Source organism: Chionomys nivalis, chromosome 2 (assembly GCF_950005125.1).
Source record: "Chionomys nivalis chromosome 2, mChiNiv1.1, whole genome shotgun sequence".
NCBI classification, from domain to species: domain Eukaryota; kingdom Metazoa; phylum Chordata; class Mammalia; order Rodentia; family Cricetidae; genus Chionomys; species Chionomys nivalis.
The window spans coordinates 111,189,559-111,207,334 of NC_080087.1; the positions used below are offsets into that span (position 1 = coordinate 111,189,559).

A 17,776-nucleotide genomic window follows, 5' to 3' on the forward strand; every position below is an offset into this window, starting at 1 on the left:
TACTTTTTATGACCCTTGTGAAGATATGGTTCCAGACCTTAGTAAGCCCCCCAGACCTTAGCACAACTGACTCCATGATGGAAGTACCACTCAAGCTGTAAAACTCAGCATATGGACAGTACCACCTGCCAAAATGAAAATGAAGAACGAATCCCTCAAAGTCCACAGTTCTGGGAAAGTCTCTAAATGTCCAACCTTGCTTTTTGGCTTCTGTAGCTCTGCTTCTGGCTAATGGTTCTTGTTAACGGAAACATTCAACCCAGAAAATGGATTTTGTACTTATAAACTTTGGGGCCACACTGAGATCTGAAACACCTAGTGTAGTCACTGGTTGGCTAATAAAGATTTTCACTGGGTTAAATACGTGTCCAAGCAGTCTTCTCTTGTGGGTACCCCACAGCAGAGAGGTTAGACAATAGTCTCTGGCTTTGTTGATATAGTGATGGTAGAGTCAAAAGAAAATGGGGCACTTACAAGTTTTATTTTATTTATTCTTCCCTTTCACATAACCATGTCTATCTGAAGCATAATGAAACATGGATTTGACTTTTGTCCCCATTTCCTTGCATAGAGTTCTTGAATGTCCTGAGTGTTCATTAGCTGGCTGTATTTGTGAATACTATGAGGATGAGGCAGAAGGCTAGCCTGGGCCTCAAAGTGATGTTGCATGTTGCTGGGAGTCTCTGTCTGGATTGGGCGTTTCCAGGCATGTTATTCAAAGAACTGAAAAAGCATAAGCAAGTACTAAAGAATAAAGGAATTTTATTCAGAAACAAATAAAGTTTAGGTTCCCAAGACCTCCCTGGGTAACTGACACCCTGGTTGACAAGCTGAGGCATGAATGGTGGGCAAGCTGCCCTGTCACACTTGAGTGAACCAACCAATGGGAACAAGGTAAGTGCACCAAAGAACAAGGCTCCTAGGAAAGTCCCTAATCTCTGAAGCCTGATTGGTGGGAAAATATAACTGTAACCTGGCAGAGATGATTGTGGTTTTTGTGCTTAAACGCTTGCTAACATGAACGTTTGGGGATGCAGTCAGCTTCCAAGTCTATACTGTTGTCCCTGATTGGACTCCTGTCATGCTCCCCAGTAATAAAACCTTGCTTTGTGTGACTTCTTGTGTCTACTTGGGTTGTTTCAGAGCCTCAGATCCACAACTATATTTATGTATATGTATATATATATTTGTATATGTATATATGTATAATGCATATATGTACATATATGCACATATGTATTTATCTACAACTATAAATATCCATTCTGTAAGTTCTGTTCCTCTAGAGAACCTTGACTAATATTAATACACTGAATAAGAGAACTTAATAAAATGGTTTTGAATGGGTGAATTTATTAACTATATAGCAAGTCAAAGTAAAATAATAGATAGTAAAACGATATCTAATTGAATGCTCAAATAGCCAGCAGACATAGACCACAGAAGCCCCACTGAGAAAGTCGTTTGGAGTTCCACATAGAGTCTAGGGCAGGGCAGGATTTCTTCAGGTGAAGCTTCCAAGCTAAAGAACAGAGAGCAACAGTGTAGGATATGATGTCTCAGGAATAATTTGGTGAATTACGAAACAAACCTGCTTAGCCATCATCAATAGAGCCAGGGAATGTTCAAGGAAAAACTTGCCTAATGGGCCCAGGTTCTGTTTTGTTTTGAGACAAGGTCTTTCTAAACATCCCTGGTTGCCCTGGAACCCACTCTGTAGAGCAGGCTAGTTTTTAACTCACAGAGACCTGTCTGCCTCTGCCTCCCGAGTACTGGGATTAAAGACGTGTGCCACCACCACATCCAGCTTTTACCTGAGGTTCGGGGTCCCTTTTGAAGACAAAGTATATGTCCCCAGTTTGTTTATTGTTCTAGTCTTCCTTGTCTTTTATTTTAGATACTTCCTGGAAAATAAGGTTTAATCTTGAACAGGTGAATCCAGTTAGCAACTTTATGACATTTAGCAGAGTTCCTTTTAAAACTGGCTAAAGTCTGACTATCTGATTGGCAGTTGTTTTGATTATACTTTCCTTTTTGGTATCTAAGACCATGTAGGTGGCCAAAGATAAACCTTCCTGTTTGTAAAGTCTGTTGAGACTCTGTATGTGTTTCACTTAGGGGTTTAGGAGTGACCCATTGGCTACCGTAGCTTTCCTCTATCAGCCGTGTGGTCTGCAGTGAAGTGTCAGGGCCCTGCTGACCATGTGCCTTCCTTTGGAAGCATAGGGAACATGTCTGTCTCCATTGGTTCTCCTCCCTGTGGAATGTCCATGGATCAGAATCCAATTGCTGGAGACTCCAGGGCCTGTCTGATCAAGAGGCCAGGTAACTTAGCAGGATTCTTTGTCTAGGAGGTACTGGCTGGCTTTGGAGTGTAAGGGTTAAAAATGACTTTCTTTCTGAGCCCTTTATCCTCACAGAGGGACAGCCTTACTAGTTTCATGATGCTAAATCGTGTATAACATTTAGAGAAAGTTTAGACAAACAAGCAAACAAAAACTCACAAAAAGAAAACATGTCTTGGTTGGGGTTTCTATTGCTGTGTTAAACACCATGAGCAAAATCGACTTGGAAGCCGGGCGGTGGTGGCGCATGCCTTTAATCCCAGCACTCGGGAGGCAGAGGCAGGCGGATCTCTGTGAGTTCGAGGCCAGCCTGGGCTACAAGTGCTAGTTCTAGGACAGGAAACAAAAGCTACGGAGAAACCCTGTCTCGAAGATCCAAAAAAAAAAAAAATCGACTTGGAGAGGAAAAGGTTTATTTCAGGTTATAGCTTAGAGTCTATTATTCAAGGAAACCAGGGCAGGAACTCAAGGCGGGAACCTGGAAGCTGGAACGGATAAGAGACCCACGGAGGAGGGCTGCTTACTGGTTTGCTTCCATGACTTGCTTAGTCTGCTTTCTTATAGCACCCAGGGACAGCACCCATGATAAGCTAGGATTCCCACACTGCTCATCAGTCAAAAAATATGCCCTGCGGGCCATTCTCCTGCTGGCACTTTCTCTGCTGCTGTTTTCTCTTTCCAAATAGCTCTGGTTCGTGCCAAGTTCACATAAAACTAGCCCTAGCCACCACGAAGCAGTTTTTAACTAAGTCCTAATTTTGCTAAGAGACTTACTTTTGGAAGTGATTAAAAGCCTAACAAAGTTGGAAAAAACACAAGCAACCATCTTGATTAGACACACAATTTTGATTTTTAAGCTAGTTATTATCAATGTTGCTTTAAGCAAATCAATTTCTTCAGGGATTTTTAATAACCTTCAATACAGGAATTGAATTTAAATTACAAACCTTGTACAATGTACCAAACTGAGGTTTCCTGTTTGTACATACTGTTCAACCACCAAGCCTTTTGCTGTTGTTACAAATCTCAGACAAAGCTCCTCTCAACTTGGATTTTTATATTCTTTTCCCTGTGATCTCACAGAATCTGGGAGTTTGAGAAAGTTTTACATTCATCATCATGAGTCTGCCCAGCTATCAATGACTTTGAGCAGTGAGCACTCTTTTTAAAGAAAAAGCAGAGGAGAAAGTAGAAAGTACCTGGAGTGCTCCATTCCGGACATGCTCCCCCTGTGAACCGCAGTTTTAGACATAGACGACATTTGATCCCTTATTCTACCATCCCGAGCAGAGGCCAGGTGCCTGTGGGAGGAATCCTCAGTCCATCCATTGTCTGCTCCTATTCTCTTTCACTTTTTATGGGAGTCACGACTTTCAAATAGAAATAGCATCTTGTGGAGACTGCTGAACCACCCCTGTCATGTTCTGCTCAATCCTGAGAAACAACAATGATCGCCATACTTTGAGTTTGGAATGAGTTTATTAAGTATGTAACAAGCCAAAGTAAAAGAGTAAAGAGAAAAACAACAGAACATTGCTCATCATCTACTTGGAATATCCAGGGGGAACTGACTAGGGATGTCTGTAGAGGTGGTGGGGGTGGGGTCTGGAGTTCCCAGTGGAGTCCAGGGCAGACCAGAGTTAGCATTTGGTGAGGCTTCCAGGTTGAAGAATAAACAGCAACACAGAGATAACATCATCAAATTGGATGCTCACAGCAGTTAACAGAAACTGTCTGTGGAAACCACAGTTCCTAGCTGAGTTTTCTCTCTGGCTTCTCTTTCCCATTTTACACCACAGGATAAACAACTGTAATATCTGCTTGTCATGGTTCTCCTTCTAGTTCTTCCCAAGGACACTGCTTTCACATTTAGTCTGTTTTGTTGGTATCTCCACTCAGTCACTGGTTCAAAGGGCCAGGTCATCCTTAGAAAAGATGCTTTGGAGACATTTGGGGCAGCATACTTGGGTTTAAAATTGGGGAGGGGTTCAATCCTGCTCCCAGAGTCAGCTTCTCAGTGGGCTCCCTCAGCACCTGACAGCTCAACATTGTGATGTACATTGCAAACGTTAAGTTTTATTTAGGAAGGTAAATAAACAGAAACAGGAAGGACAATACAGAAAGTCAGAAGTAGAAGGTTGGCAGGGCATATACACAGAAGGGCAGAAGGGAGGGTGGGTTCTCAGAGCACTGTGCAGTTGACGGCTGGAGGGATGGGTGATGGACGGAATACAAAGGACTATGAGAACAAAACCACTGGTGTGCTTACACGTTTGATGTTATTTGCTTGTACCTTGAATTGAAAAAGTTCTTTTGAAAGTCTCCTCAAATAGACTTTCTACTTTGACTCCAAGGTTGCTGAACCTGTGATTCTGAAAAGGAAGCAGGAAATTAGTGCTCGCCCTAGCTTGCTAAGCTAGGCCAACCAATCCTCTGGATAGCCCAGAACCTTGTTCAGACTATTCCAAGTGGGGAGGTCTAACCCAGCTAAGAGGAGGTTATGGAGCCTGTGAGATGGCTCAGTGAGTAAAGGCACCTGTTGCTAAGGAGCCTGAGTTCAATCCTGGGATCCACGTGGTAGAAAGGGAACCCACTCCAGCAAGTTGTTCCCAGACCTCCACGTGCACCGCTCCATGGCTTGCACTGAGGCACTGTCTCCCCTCAAAGTAAAATAAATAGAAGTGTAACCATTTTTTTTTTAAAAGAAAGAGGTTATATTCCCTGAGAGTTTGGTTATGTCTTTTCTTGGGAAGACAGAAATAAAACTAGTATTGCAGGCTGAATATCCCTTGCTCCAGATGCTTGAGATCAGCAGTGGTTTGGGTTTCAGATGCTGGGATATTTGTCTATACATGATGAGATACCACAGGAATAGGATTGAAGTAAAAAATTCAAAAACTCATCCAGTTTATATAAATATTTCACAGATAACCTGAAGCAATTTTATGCAATATATTTCAAATATGTTGCAAGAAACAAAGTTTTCATGGTATGAGATTTTCCACTCTACCATGTTGGTGCTAGGTGAGATACAACAGCAGAAATGAGCAGAGTCTTCCTTTCCCTACACCTTTTTTTTTTTTTTTTTTTTTTGGATTTTTTGAGACAGGGTTTCTCCGTAGCTTTTGGTTCCTATCCTGGAACTAGCTCTTGTAGACCAGGCTGGCCTCGAACTCACAGAGATCCGCCTGCCTCTGCCTCCTGAGTGCTGGGATTAAAGGCGTGCGCCACCACCGCCCGGCCTTTCCCTACACTTTTAATTTCCTGGAAATTTATTAGGCTAGATAAGGAGTTACAAAATTTGAATAAGAGGCAGAATCTTAGTGCAATAACTTAAAACTGAAATGCTAGCGGGGCAGTGGTGGCACACCCTTCTGTCTCATCCTAGGGAAGTGGAGGCGGGTGGAGCTCTGTGAGTTCAAGACTGCTCGGGTCCACGTAGCAAAACCCTTCTAAATGCATCCTTTCAGCAAGCCACTTGCCACACTTAGTTAAAAATAAACTAAAAGACGGTATTAGGGTCTCAAACTAGCCACAAAAGGTAACCTGGCAGAATGTTACTTCTTCATTTTGGGCCCAGCACTAACAAACCGGTAGGAGGTAAAGTCAATGACAATGAATTCAGTTACCTGTATTTTTTCTCATACACTCATCCTAAATTTGGGGCACAAAGAGCCGTCTTTGACTGACTATAGAGTTAAAATAAAAAGTAATGGAGTGACATTAACGGCTCTTTCTAGGTTGATCAGAGACAGCAGAACATAGTTCCTACACCCCAAACTCACGTCACTCTGGACAAGATGAAGTTTTCACACCCACTTCATGCCTCAGTGGACAAAGACTCGATGTGACAACTTCGTTGAACCTCCTTCCCCACCTCTCAGTTGTCTACCTTGACATCTGTCTGGTGTTTTAGACTCTGGCTCTATTTTCTTTTCACTAAAGTTGGCTTAGATTTCCTTCTGGTCTCCCCTCAGATTTTTGAGAAAGTGTTTTAAACACATATTCCAAATCCTTAGGTCTCCTAATGCAGTCACTCAGGGTGTTTTCTAATTCTGTGGCAATTTTTAGAAGATTTATCATCATTTATTATAATAATAATTGTTAGAGTACTATTTGTATTGGTATCCATCAGATAGAAGGTCAGAGCATCCCTCAGCACTCCTCAGAGCAGCTCTTCTTGCAGTAGACGGGAATTAACACAGAGGCCCCCAAATGGACAATGCCCAGAGTCTGACTCTGTAGCACTCAGATCCAAATGGGCAGTTGTTATCAAACCCCTCTCTTCAAGGCTCAGGGATCTAAGTGGAAGAGGTGGCACAAAGCCTGTAAGACCCCGAGATGGTGGATGAGTCCAGGAAATAGCATCTTCCAGACACTGGAGAGCTCAGACTCACATAACTCACAGAGACTGTGACGGGATGCTTAAGACCTGGAGAGGTTCAAACCAGACAAAATCCCAGCCCTGAGAAGAAGTAAACACCAGGTCACACCCCTAATCAAAAACTATTCAGTTAGTACCCGTTGGGACCGTGAAGGTCAGTTTTCTCCAACAGAGTGTCACTGGGTATATCAGACTTTCAGGACAGGCGCCATGACCAGGAGTAACTGGTCAGCATAAAACAGACTTGGTGGGTTTTTGTTCTTTGTTTGTTGTTGTTGTTGTGTGTGTATGCATCTTTTTTGTTATTTTTCTCTCTTTTGTCTTGGTTTGTTTGTCTGGTTTTTAGTTTGTTTTGATTTTCATTTTTTGGATTTTTTATTTTATTTTTCTGAGAGGGAAAGAATCTGCCGTTGAGTGGATAGGTGATGGAGGAGGGTCATCTGCCTATATGTTACTTTCATTGGTTAATAAAGAAACTGCCTTGGCCCTTTGATAGGACAAAAAATTAGGTAGCCAGAGTAAACAGAACAGAATGCTGGGAAGAAGGGAAGTGGGTCAGTTGCCATGATTCTCCGACTCGAGACAGATGTAGGCTAGGATCTTTCCAGGTAAGCCACACCAGGTAAGCTACACACATTAATAGAAATGGGTTAATCAAGATGTGAGAGTTAGCCAGTAAGAGGCTACAAATAACGGGCCAACAGTGTTTAAATGAATACGATTTATGTGTTGTTATTTTGGGTGTAAAGCTAACCATATGGGAGTCGGGCAGGACGAAAAACAGGCCTGCTTGCTCCTTATTACAGATAGGGAGGTGAGGAGGACCTGGGAGGAACTGGGGGAAGGAGATTATGATGAAAATGTAAGAAAAGCAAAATTTTAAAATAGAAAACTAATTAAAACATATTTACTATTATTGTTGTTATTAATGTTTGTTTGTTTGAGACAGGGTCTCCTTGTGTGGCCCTGACTGTCCTAAAACTTGCTCCATAGACCAGGCTGGCCTTGAGTTCACAGAGATCTGCCTGCCTCTACCTTTGTCATTTTTATTACTTTCAAGCATGTGTGCTTATGTGTCGTGTGTGCATGTGCTTGCAGGTGCTGAGGAGTTAAGAAGAGGGTGTTGTATTCCCTGGAGTTGGAGTGCATGTGAGCCCCTGATATGAGTGCTGGGAGCCATGCTCCTCTCCTTCCCAGAGCAGCAAGGTCTCTTAACCCCTGAGCCATCTCTCCAGTGCTGTGACAAGAACTTTTTGCTACAGCTCTAGGACTTTTAGATACTAAGAAATTTGGGGTTTTGCCATGTGAAAACCCCGACTTTTCTCTCTTTATAGTTAACAAATGCTGGCTGTCTTTAACACACACTTCTGCTCCAGGCAACCGTGAGCAAATCTGTAACCTGTTGCTCTCCATGGGAGAAAACTGACTGTCCCAAAGTGAACTTCCGGAGGTCCAATTTGAGTCACTGCTGCTTTCCCCACCAGCATCATGGGACTTTTTGAATCCTCCCTCCACTTTGACTTGTATGGGCATGCCCCATGATGAGGGGAATTGTAGCATCTACCTGACATGAGGAAAAGTGACTCACCTCAGAGAAAAAGGAAAGCAAAGCAGAGGCACTTACTTTATAAAATATGCTGTGGTTATGAAAGATGAGGCGCATGTCCGCAACAAAATGTTGTACCAAGTGGTATGCCTTCTTGTTCAGCTTGTTCTTGATTTTGTCTAACCACATGTGTTCCTGGAGGGCTGGAAAGTCTTCTTTCCTCTGTTGTGGAAAGCACAGAAGGGGAGGGGGAGGGATTGCTGTCAGCATAGTCCTTAGTCAGACTACCGCACATTCCCATGGTTGTGGATTCTGAATGCTTGCATCTCCATCCCTCTAACTCATAGGGTGAAATCCTAACCGTGGCACACTGGAAGTAAGAAGTAAAGGCTTTGAAATTAGGTTATGAAGGAGCAGCCTCTGGGAGTTGGGTTAGTGCCCTTGTTAAGACTTTGGGAAATTCTCTCAGTCTCTTTTCACCATTTGAAGGAACAGTCAGAAGTGAGTTGCCTGCTTCCTAGAAGAGTTTTAGCCAGTTGTGATGGCACACACATTTAACCCTATCTTTTAGGAGGCAGAGGCAAATGAAATCTCTATGAGTTCAAGGCCTGCTTGGTCTACAGAGTGAATTCCGGGTCAGATAGAGATGCAGTGAGACCTTGTCTCAAACAAAGAAGTAGAAAACTCTCACCAGAAGCCAGACTTTATCTACACCTTGGCCTCAGACCTTCAGTGTCCAGAACCATAAGAAACAAACTTATATTGTGTATACTGCCCCAGTCTATGGTATGGCTTCCTGCACAAAGACACTCAACAAGAAGTCAAGAGAAAGCCAACTTGTATTGGAATAAAATCATTCACAAGATGTCGTTTTTGTTGTTCTTACTTACTTGCTTTGGTTTGAGTTTAAAAAAGACACTTTTTGAATGGCAATAGACAGTCAAGAGAAGCAGTTCACATTTCTGCAAAAGATGAAAGGTGATCTAAGTGGAAGGCAACTTAGGGAGAAAGACCTGCTTAAATTCCAAGATTCAACAAATGACTCTCAGACCTTTGACCTCTTTGAGACAAATACGAAAGGTATTTACAAATACAAATACTGCCTGGAGTATGAATTTCACACTGGGTCACGTGATTAAAGCACAATACAATTTACCTTGGGGTTCTGTTCTTTACCCCCTGTGAGACCATGTTCCTCTATCAACCAAAAAGAGAGACCTTCAACTTCACACTGACTCACCAGCTGCTCCTCAGGCAACATCTTCCTCTTCAGGACCTCAGATTCCTTATGGCATGCTTGATTTTCTTGGCACTTTGCCTGATCCTTTATCTTGCAGATGATACAACTCCATGGGCCACTGAGAGATCAGAGATAAAGTGAGCAAGGGCAGAGGCTGTGGACCAGCCCCCATTCCTGTGGTTGACAAAGACCTTTGTTCAAGAATGGTTTCCACATAGCATTCAACTTCACTCTTGGAGAACACTGGACTGGCTCTCCATGTGGGCTTGATATGAAAATATAACCCCTACTATCAATAGTGAGTGTCGTGAATGAGGTGGTACCCAAGGAAGTAATGGATTCCTATTGACCTCAAGACTTGGAGTTTCCTTCTGAGTTTTGAAAGCTTGGCAACAAGCCATGTTTGGTCATCGCAGTGAAGTTAGTGACTTAAGCACAGGAGTCTTGAACCTTGATGAGCGAAATAGATGAAGTTATAGTCAGAAAACCAGAAAACAACCCTTGCTTCTCAGCCTTGCTGAGTAAGCACAGCAAAAGCTACAGGGGTTCTTTCTTCTGACATTGCCCAGTGGGGAGCTGCATGTGGGCAGAGTGAAAGAACTGATTCCTTCTGTGCCTTGATATCTCGTCTAACTAGCTAGAAGAAGTGGTTTCCAATAATCCTCTGAGATGGGGCCCTGGGTGCAGTGGGTGGTGCTATGACTCCTCCTGTCACCAGAGGGCAGTGTTCTCTTGGAGGCTTTCCAGGAGACATCAGTCCCTGGGTCACAGTGGTTTCATCCACACCGTTCACAGAACCCATACAACTCCCCTTCAACCTCTTGGAATCTCACATTCTATCTCTGCCCAGAGATATAGCTAAAGCAAAGGGGTGCTTTAGTGGGGGTGGGGTGGGGTGCGGACACGCAGAATTTCCAGTTCTCATGCAGTGCTCTGCGACCCAGGATCAACTAGTCTGATAGATTGCTTGGTGGATTTCTGAAGGCTTGACAGCCAGCTTTATCAACTTTGTAATTCTGTAGTGTAGAAGATGAACGCATGGTTAAAGCCAACAACTGCTCTACAGTGCTATCACCCCAGTGGAGCACATAGGTGACAGGGAGGGACGCTTCTTTCAGGTAATCACTTTTTATTAATTATTTCCTTTAATCTTCTGCTATGAGTGCTGAGAAACAGCTCTGGATACATTTGGATCTTGAGACTAAGAGTCTTGTTCTCATTGTATCAAGATATCTCCAACTGGAGACAGCAAACCAGCAGCGTGTGTGTGTGTGTGTGTGTGTGTGTGTGTATGTGTGTGTGTAGGGAGGAAGTGTGTCCTGAGGAGGCAGGGCCGGGGGGTTGGTAGAGGCAGGGCTGTCTTACTAACCTCTTGTCTTCCACAGGTGGGATGTGGCAATTCTTATGATAGAATCTTCCACAACTAACACAAGAGCACAATTTCCGTCGTCCGCCACACACCATACAATGTCTTGAATTTTCCAGCTACAAGAAGAAATGTTGCAGAAATCATCAAGAGCAGTGTGACACCGGAATATCAGAGCAGGTGGCCTTTGCCTAAACCAAGGTGGCCCAGAAATTTCTTTACTCTAAAGGAGACTTCAAATATTTGCTTTAAGTGTGTGTTCCTGAGTGTATATACATGTACCACATATGTGCAGTTGACTGCAGAGGCCAGAAGTTGGAATCTTATCCCCTGGCCTTGGATTTGCAGGTGGTTGTCAGCTGCCATTGGGTGCTGGGAACCAAACCTGGGTCCTCTGGGAGAACAATCAGTGCTCTTAACTCTCTCTCTGTCTCACCAGGCCCTCTCCTCAAAATATTAAGGACTAGTATTGAACAGAGTTGTTAGAAAATGGCATTCTGATATGAAATGAAGTTCAGAGAATTGTTGGGATTTGTCAGACTAGAAAAATTTACATTGTGAAAACAGCAATTCTGACATGAAAATAATAGAAACACTTTTGCAACAACCACCTAAATGCCCTTCAACCAAAGGACGGATAAGGAAGATGTGGTACATTTACACAATGGAGTATTACACAGCAGAAAAAAATAATGACATCTTGAATTTTGCAGGCAAATGGATGAAGCTAGACAACATCATTTTGAGTGAGGTAACCCAGATACAGAAAGACAATTATCACATGTACTCACTCATAAGTGGTCTTTAAACATGAAGCAAAGAAAATCAGCCCACAAATCACAATCCCAGAGAAACTAGACAACAATGAGGACCCTAAGACAGACATACATAGATCTAATCTACATGGGAAGTAGAAAAAGACAAGATCTCTTGAGTAAATTGGGAGCATGGGGACCTTGGGAGAGGGTTGAAGGGGAGGGGGAGAAGTAGAGAGGGGAGCAGAGAAAAATGTAGAGCTCAATAAAAATAATTAAAAAAAGGAAAAAAACCAAGAGTAATAAAAAGGTTGAATTAAAGATAACCTAACGTATTTATTATTTAGGACAGCCTAACTCCAAAATATAATGTCTTAATGTGGCTTAATTAATCAATTAATTTCATCATCATTGTTTTGAGAGGGGGCTCATGTAGCCAGGACTATCTTGGGTTCTGTTTCTATTGAATCAGTTTCCAAGGTGACATTTCTAACATTAAATGAATGTAATCAGGAGAACCACCTAGGGTTGTAGAGCTTGTTCTACTAGTAAAATGTGGGGCTCCTTGGGGTCTGTCCTGTCCCCTCAACTCATTTCATTTGCCACAATATTCACAGTTCCTCCCATGAGCACTCTTTCTCTGGTCTTTCAGGTCTGCATTCTGGTCTTGTTTTGAGCCTCCAGCACTCACTCTGTGCTTCGCTAGTGAGGTCTTTATTGTCTGTAACACTGTCCCTCTTCCCCTGTTACAATGAGCCTCTAACCTCCCATCATGTGAACCCTGACTCATCCCTGCCCCTCCCTGTCTCAGACACCTAGTCCTACACTGATCATCCTACACTGATCATGCTCACCCTAACTTTTAAGTCTCACCTCATGCTTGTATAGGGCCTGATGCTATTGGGGTGCAGAATTCCTTACCCATGACATCACCAGTAAAGGAAAATATCTAACAAGTCAGAGCTGAAGTGAATAAAATTGTAATTTTTGATTTCTCTCTTCACCCAGTCATTTACTATGACATAAGAACACACAATGCTCATATTCTAGGCTGCAAACATGAATCTGGTCATGGGATCTCTTTTATAGGCACCTTGAAAGGCCCTTGAGGGACATGTTTGGAGGTATCTATTCCAACAGGGCCCATGGGCAGGGAATCTTGCAACAGTCTTTGCTTTTTTTTTTTTTATTTTTTTATTTTTATTTTCGAGACAGGGTTTCTCCGTAGCTTTTGGTTCCTGTCCTGGGACTAGCTCTTGTAGACTAGGCTGGCCTCGAACTCACAGAGATCCACCTGTCTCTGCCTCCTGAGTGCTGGGATTAAAGGCGTGCGCTACCACCGCCCGGCCTCAGTCTTTGCTTTTTATAAAAGCAGGTGAGACTATGTTTGCTGAACACTATTATCAAGTTGCTGGGCCAAGATTTCTGATCATTAAAAACACTGCAAGTAGCTGGGCCATGGTGGTGCAAGAGCCGGGCGGTGGTGGCGCAGGCCTTTAATCCCAGGACTCGGGTGGCAGAGGCAGGCGGATCTCTGTGAGTTCGAGGCCAGCCTGGTCTAGAAGAGCTATTTCCAGGACAGGAACCAAAAAAAGCTACAGAGGAACCCTGTCTCGAAAATCAAAAACAAACAAACAAACAAACAAAAAGACCCACAAACAAAAACAAAAACAAAAACAAAACAAACAAAAAACACTGCAAGTGAGTCCTGAGAAAGAGCAGGACACAGGCAAATCTACATAGTGGTCCATTGTCTAGAAGCCTGGATGGGTCCTGAGGTTTATCTTTTTTTTTTTTTTTTTTTTGGTTTTTTGAGACAGGGTTTCTCTGTGGCTTTGGAGCCTGTCCTGGAACCAGCTCTGTAGACCAGGCTGGTCTCGAACTCACAGAGATCCACCTGCCTCTGCCTCCCGAGTGCTGGGATTAAAGGCGTGCGCCACCATCGCCCGGCGGTTTATCTTTTTTTAATGTGGGCATAGAACCCAAATCTAGGCAATCACTGCACTATTAAGGTACATCCCCATACACATTCAGCTCTCTTTAAGTGGTGCTCCCTCCATGGTGCTGGAGTTTGAATGCAGGGGACCTGAAGTGTGATAGACAAGCATCTTCCACTAGGTAAACACTTCACCACTTAGCCATGCCCTTGCCCCTTTGATTTTTTGTTTTTACTTTAATTCTATGTGCATGGATGTTTTGCTTTCATGTATGTCTATGTCTTACTTGTGAGCTTGGGGCCCACAAAGGACAGAAGGCGTCAGATTCACTGGAATTAGAATTACTGATGGTTCCAACCTTCAAGTGGACGTTAGGTTTTGAACCCAGGTCCTTGGAAAGAGCAAGTGCTCTTAACCACTGAGCTTTTCTCCAACTGTAGGAGGTCCTTCTGTTTATGTATTGTTTTCATTAGTTAATCAATAAAGAAACTGCTTGGTCTGATAGGGCAGAATTTATGTAGGTGGGGAAAACAGAACTGAATTCTGGGAGAAAGAGAGCAGAGTGAGAGAGCCGCCATGGAGTCGCCAGGTCAGACATGCTGAATCTTTCTCAGTAAGCCACGAGCTCATGGTGATACACAGATTATTAAAAATGTGTTAAATCAAGATGCGAGAGATAGCCAATAAGAGGCTAGACATAATGGGTCAGGCAGTGATTTAATTAATATAATTTCTGTGTGGTTATTTCGGGTATAAGCTAGCTGGGCGGCCAGGATGAACAAAGGGCCTGGCTCCCTGTAACCAATGAAAGCAATACATAAACAGAAAGACCTCCTATACCATCCAACCTCCCTCTTTTTAAACAAGAAATTTGTTCTTTTATTTCACAGTAATCATCAACATGTTATAGACTAAAATCATTCATGGAATTAAAAAATTTCCAGGCTTGAGAGTGTAGTCCAATGGGAGAATGTTCAACCTCACATGAAAGGGACCCTAGGTTTGATCCTTAACACTGAAGGAAAAAAACAAAACACATATCTAAGATCCAATTAAAATGAATTTCAATTTGCTGAGCCTGAGCTGGAGCCAAGCACTGGGTGCTTAAACATTCTGAGGGGTTCTAATGCACAGTCATCAGGTGAGATCTCTGCCTCCAAGCCGTGATCTATGGACCAATAGCCTCAGGGCCCTGCCTCAGTCATCCAATGAGCTATCCAGACTCCAGAGATGAGAGCTCAATGCCTTGTTTCCAGCGAATAAACTTGGATCTTTTAGAAGAGCAGTTAGTTTTCTTAACCACTGAGCCATCTTTCTAGGATTTAGGTCTTTAAAAATTGCATTTTATATATGTACGTGTATACACACTCATGTGACAATGAGGTAGAGAGCAAAGGACATATTTAGGGAGCCTGTTTTATCTTTCCATCATATGGCTCCTGAGGATTGAACTCAGGTCATCAGGTTTAGTTCCTGGGTCATATTGCCAGTCCATTGTTTTGTTTTTAAGAATTGTTCCCACCTCAATCTCAAATGTTTTAATGTTAAATGGAGCACTGGCCTTTTATATTGTATAATATTTTAAAGTATTAACCACAACAATACCATATTATAAAATCCATTTTTACTATAATCAGTGAATTTAACAACTGTAATGTGACAGAAATCACAACTACCAATTTGTAGATGATAGCCTCAGACATCATGGAAGGAGATCTTGGAATAATTACCTTTCTCTTTTTCTTTGGTGGGTTCGGTAGCAATTCTTTCTGAAAGATAGAGATGTTAATGATGGGGTAAGTCTTTGCTTTTATTTTGTATTTCTAACTGCTTTCTAGTTACTCTGTCTGGATGCACCATTATTAAATACAAGTTGTCATGGAAATTGCTCCCCTTGTGCCCTAATGCTGAGTCAAGGACACATTTAAACCCCTTTTTCTGGCCTAGTGATTTTCACAGTGAGCTCAGACAAGAGATGCTGCTTGATCTCCCACAGTTTCCAGACACATTGAGGGCTGGTTTCTAATGCCCTTCTTTCCCCATGCAGAAAACCCCACCCTACACTTTATCAGAACTGCCCTCTGTGACCCACCTCAGGGAAGACTGTTCCATAACAAGGCTTTTAGTCCTAAACCCAGAAATAGCCATCCCACCCCTTAGCTGCGGCATCATTTCCTACAGACTCCTCTCCTCCACAGTAGTAACTGCAGGTAGGGTATGGAGGTGCAGCCTTGCCCTGGCCAGGGGCTCACACCTGTACTCCCCATGCTTTAGATGCAGCTCAGCCAATACTCAATAAGCAAACTTTTGTTCTTTATTGTGAGGATGACACAAGGATAGGCCATCTGAGATATGTGACAGAAAGATCTGTGTACCCTATGTCAAAAGAAATAGGTTCTACTATTAAGGGAACCTCTTGATTTCCCCAATTCAGGGATTGATATAAATGAAGAGCAAAGAACTTATTTCAAAAAGCAATTTCAAATTACTTTTCCTTTATTTACTCTTATTTTTGGGTAGATAGAGTTGAGGTTGGTCTCACTCTGTAACCTGTTCTGGCATTTACTACAATGTCTAAGCCATCCTTGAGCTTGGAGCAATCTCCCTGCCTCAGTCTCCCAAGTGCTGGGATTACAGGTGTGGCAACCACACTCAGCTGTTGAAGAACAAGTGTGAGACGAGGACCTGGAAGAAGAACTGCTGGACAATCCTGTAACGCAGGCATCCACACGGGTGCATTATCGTTGGATACGTAATCATGTATTATTTTCACACTGGCATCCCACGTTTAAATTACATTCAAATTTAACTTAAATTATATTCATGCTACCAAATTTTATGCAGCTAGTTAATGGTAAAGGATGCATCTATTAAATCATTTAAATGATTAAGCCATAATGCAAGCCAGTCAAGGTAACACTTGAGTGGCATACTGGCAACAACCCATGCCATGGACCCTGGCTTGGAAGAATCATAATGGTGTCTTGTAAACAGACATTCTGCTACCGTCTGGTGTCAATGAAATACAATAGTGAAATAACTTATCAGTCACATGGAGAGAGCCTTTTTTTAAGATTTATTTATTTATTTTGTTTACAGTGTTCTTTCTGCATGTGTGCCTGCAGGCCAGAAGAGGGCATCAGATTTCATTGCAGATGGTTGTGAGCCACCATGTGGTTGCTGGGAATTGAACTCAGGACCTCTGGAAGAACAATCAGTGCTCTTAACCTCTGAGCCATCTCTCCAGCCCTGGAGAGAGCTTTTAATCTCCTGTCTTACCCCAGAATAATTGAAGCTGCCTGTCACATAGAAGCTTTTAATCTACTGTCTTACCCAGGAACCAGGGAAGCTATCTGCCCTGAGAATACCTTTATCAACTCTCCCAGGGTCCATCCACAGCAACGCAGGCTTTGCCTCCAGTTCTTGGAGTCTTGGCGACCTCCTTTGATTTCAAACTCCTTGGGAGTCAACCAACGCCCAGTCTCACTCCGTATACTCTTCTCATTGATGCCTGTGAGACCAAGACAAACTGAACAGTCAGCTACAAAAACACCTGCCCTTGGCCCATCATCATCCTGGGTCTGGGGCTGAGGTTTAGTCTCAAGAGGATGTGCATTTCCCTCTCAGTCATCAGGGGCCCCACACCCATCCTGATAGGCAAGGACAGAGAATGACTACCACTGATGTTATCCTTTATACTTTTCCCAAAAAGCTTTTTTTCCCGAGACAGGATTTAGCAGCCCTGGTAGACCAGGCTGTCTCTGCCTCCTGGCTGCTGGGATTAAAGGTGAGTGCCATTACTGCCTGGCATACAAGTAATTCATCTATTCTTGTGTATTGGTATTTGTCTTAAAGTATGTCTGCATACACCATCTGTGTTTACTGACTACAGAAGCCAGAAAAGGGCACTGGATTTTTGGAAACTGTAGTTCTCGATGGTTGTGAGCCAAGTGTGGTTGCTGGGAATTGAACCTGGGTCCTCTGGGAGAGCAGTCAGTGTGCTTAACCACAAAGCCATCCCTTCATCCTTTGACATTTCCTTTAAAAGCATTCTACTGTAATAATAAAAGATAGAAAAAGGAATGGCCCTAAAATGGGTTATTTATCCTTGTTTTACTGAGACCCAGTGGAGGGCCAACTTGCATTTCAGAAAGGTGAGTGAGGGCAGAAAATTCCATGCTGGACTCTTGTGAATCCAGCCAT

At 42.9% G+C, this 17,776-nt stretch overlaps 1 protein-coding gene across 1 annotated transcript in view; it reads right to left on the reverse strand.

Annotated features, from left to right (window-relative positions):
• Positions 1-3,844: 3,844 nt before the first annotated feature.
• Positions 3,845-17,776, reverse strand: part of LOC130869283 (nuclear autoantigen Sp-100-like) — a 104,892-nt gene continuing 90,960 nt past the window's right edge. The window contains exons 23-29 of the mRNA XM_057761285.1: positions 16,942-17,084; positions 15,304-15,342; positions 10,885-11,000; positions 9,516-9,633; positions 9,166-9,237; positions 8,354-8,497; positions 3,845-4,717 (exon numbers count right to left, since the gene is read on the reverse strand). Coding sequence (XP_057617268.1) covers positions 4,625-4,717; positions 8,354-8,497; positions 9,166-9,237; positions 9,516-9,633; positions 10,885-11,000; positions 15,304-15,342; positions 16,942-17,084 — 725 coding nt within the window. The 3' untranslated portion in view covers positions 3,845-4,624. The remainder of the gene's footprint in view (positions 4,718-8,353; positions 8,498-9,165; positions 9,238-9,515; positions 9,634-10,884; positions 11,001-15,303; positions 15,343-16,941; positions 17,085-17,776) is intronic.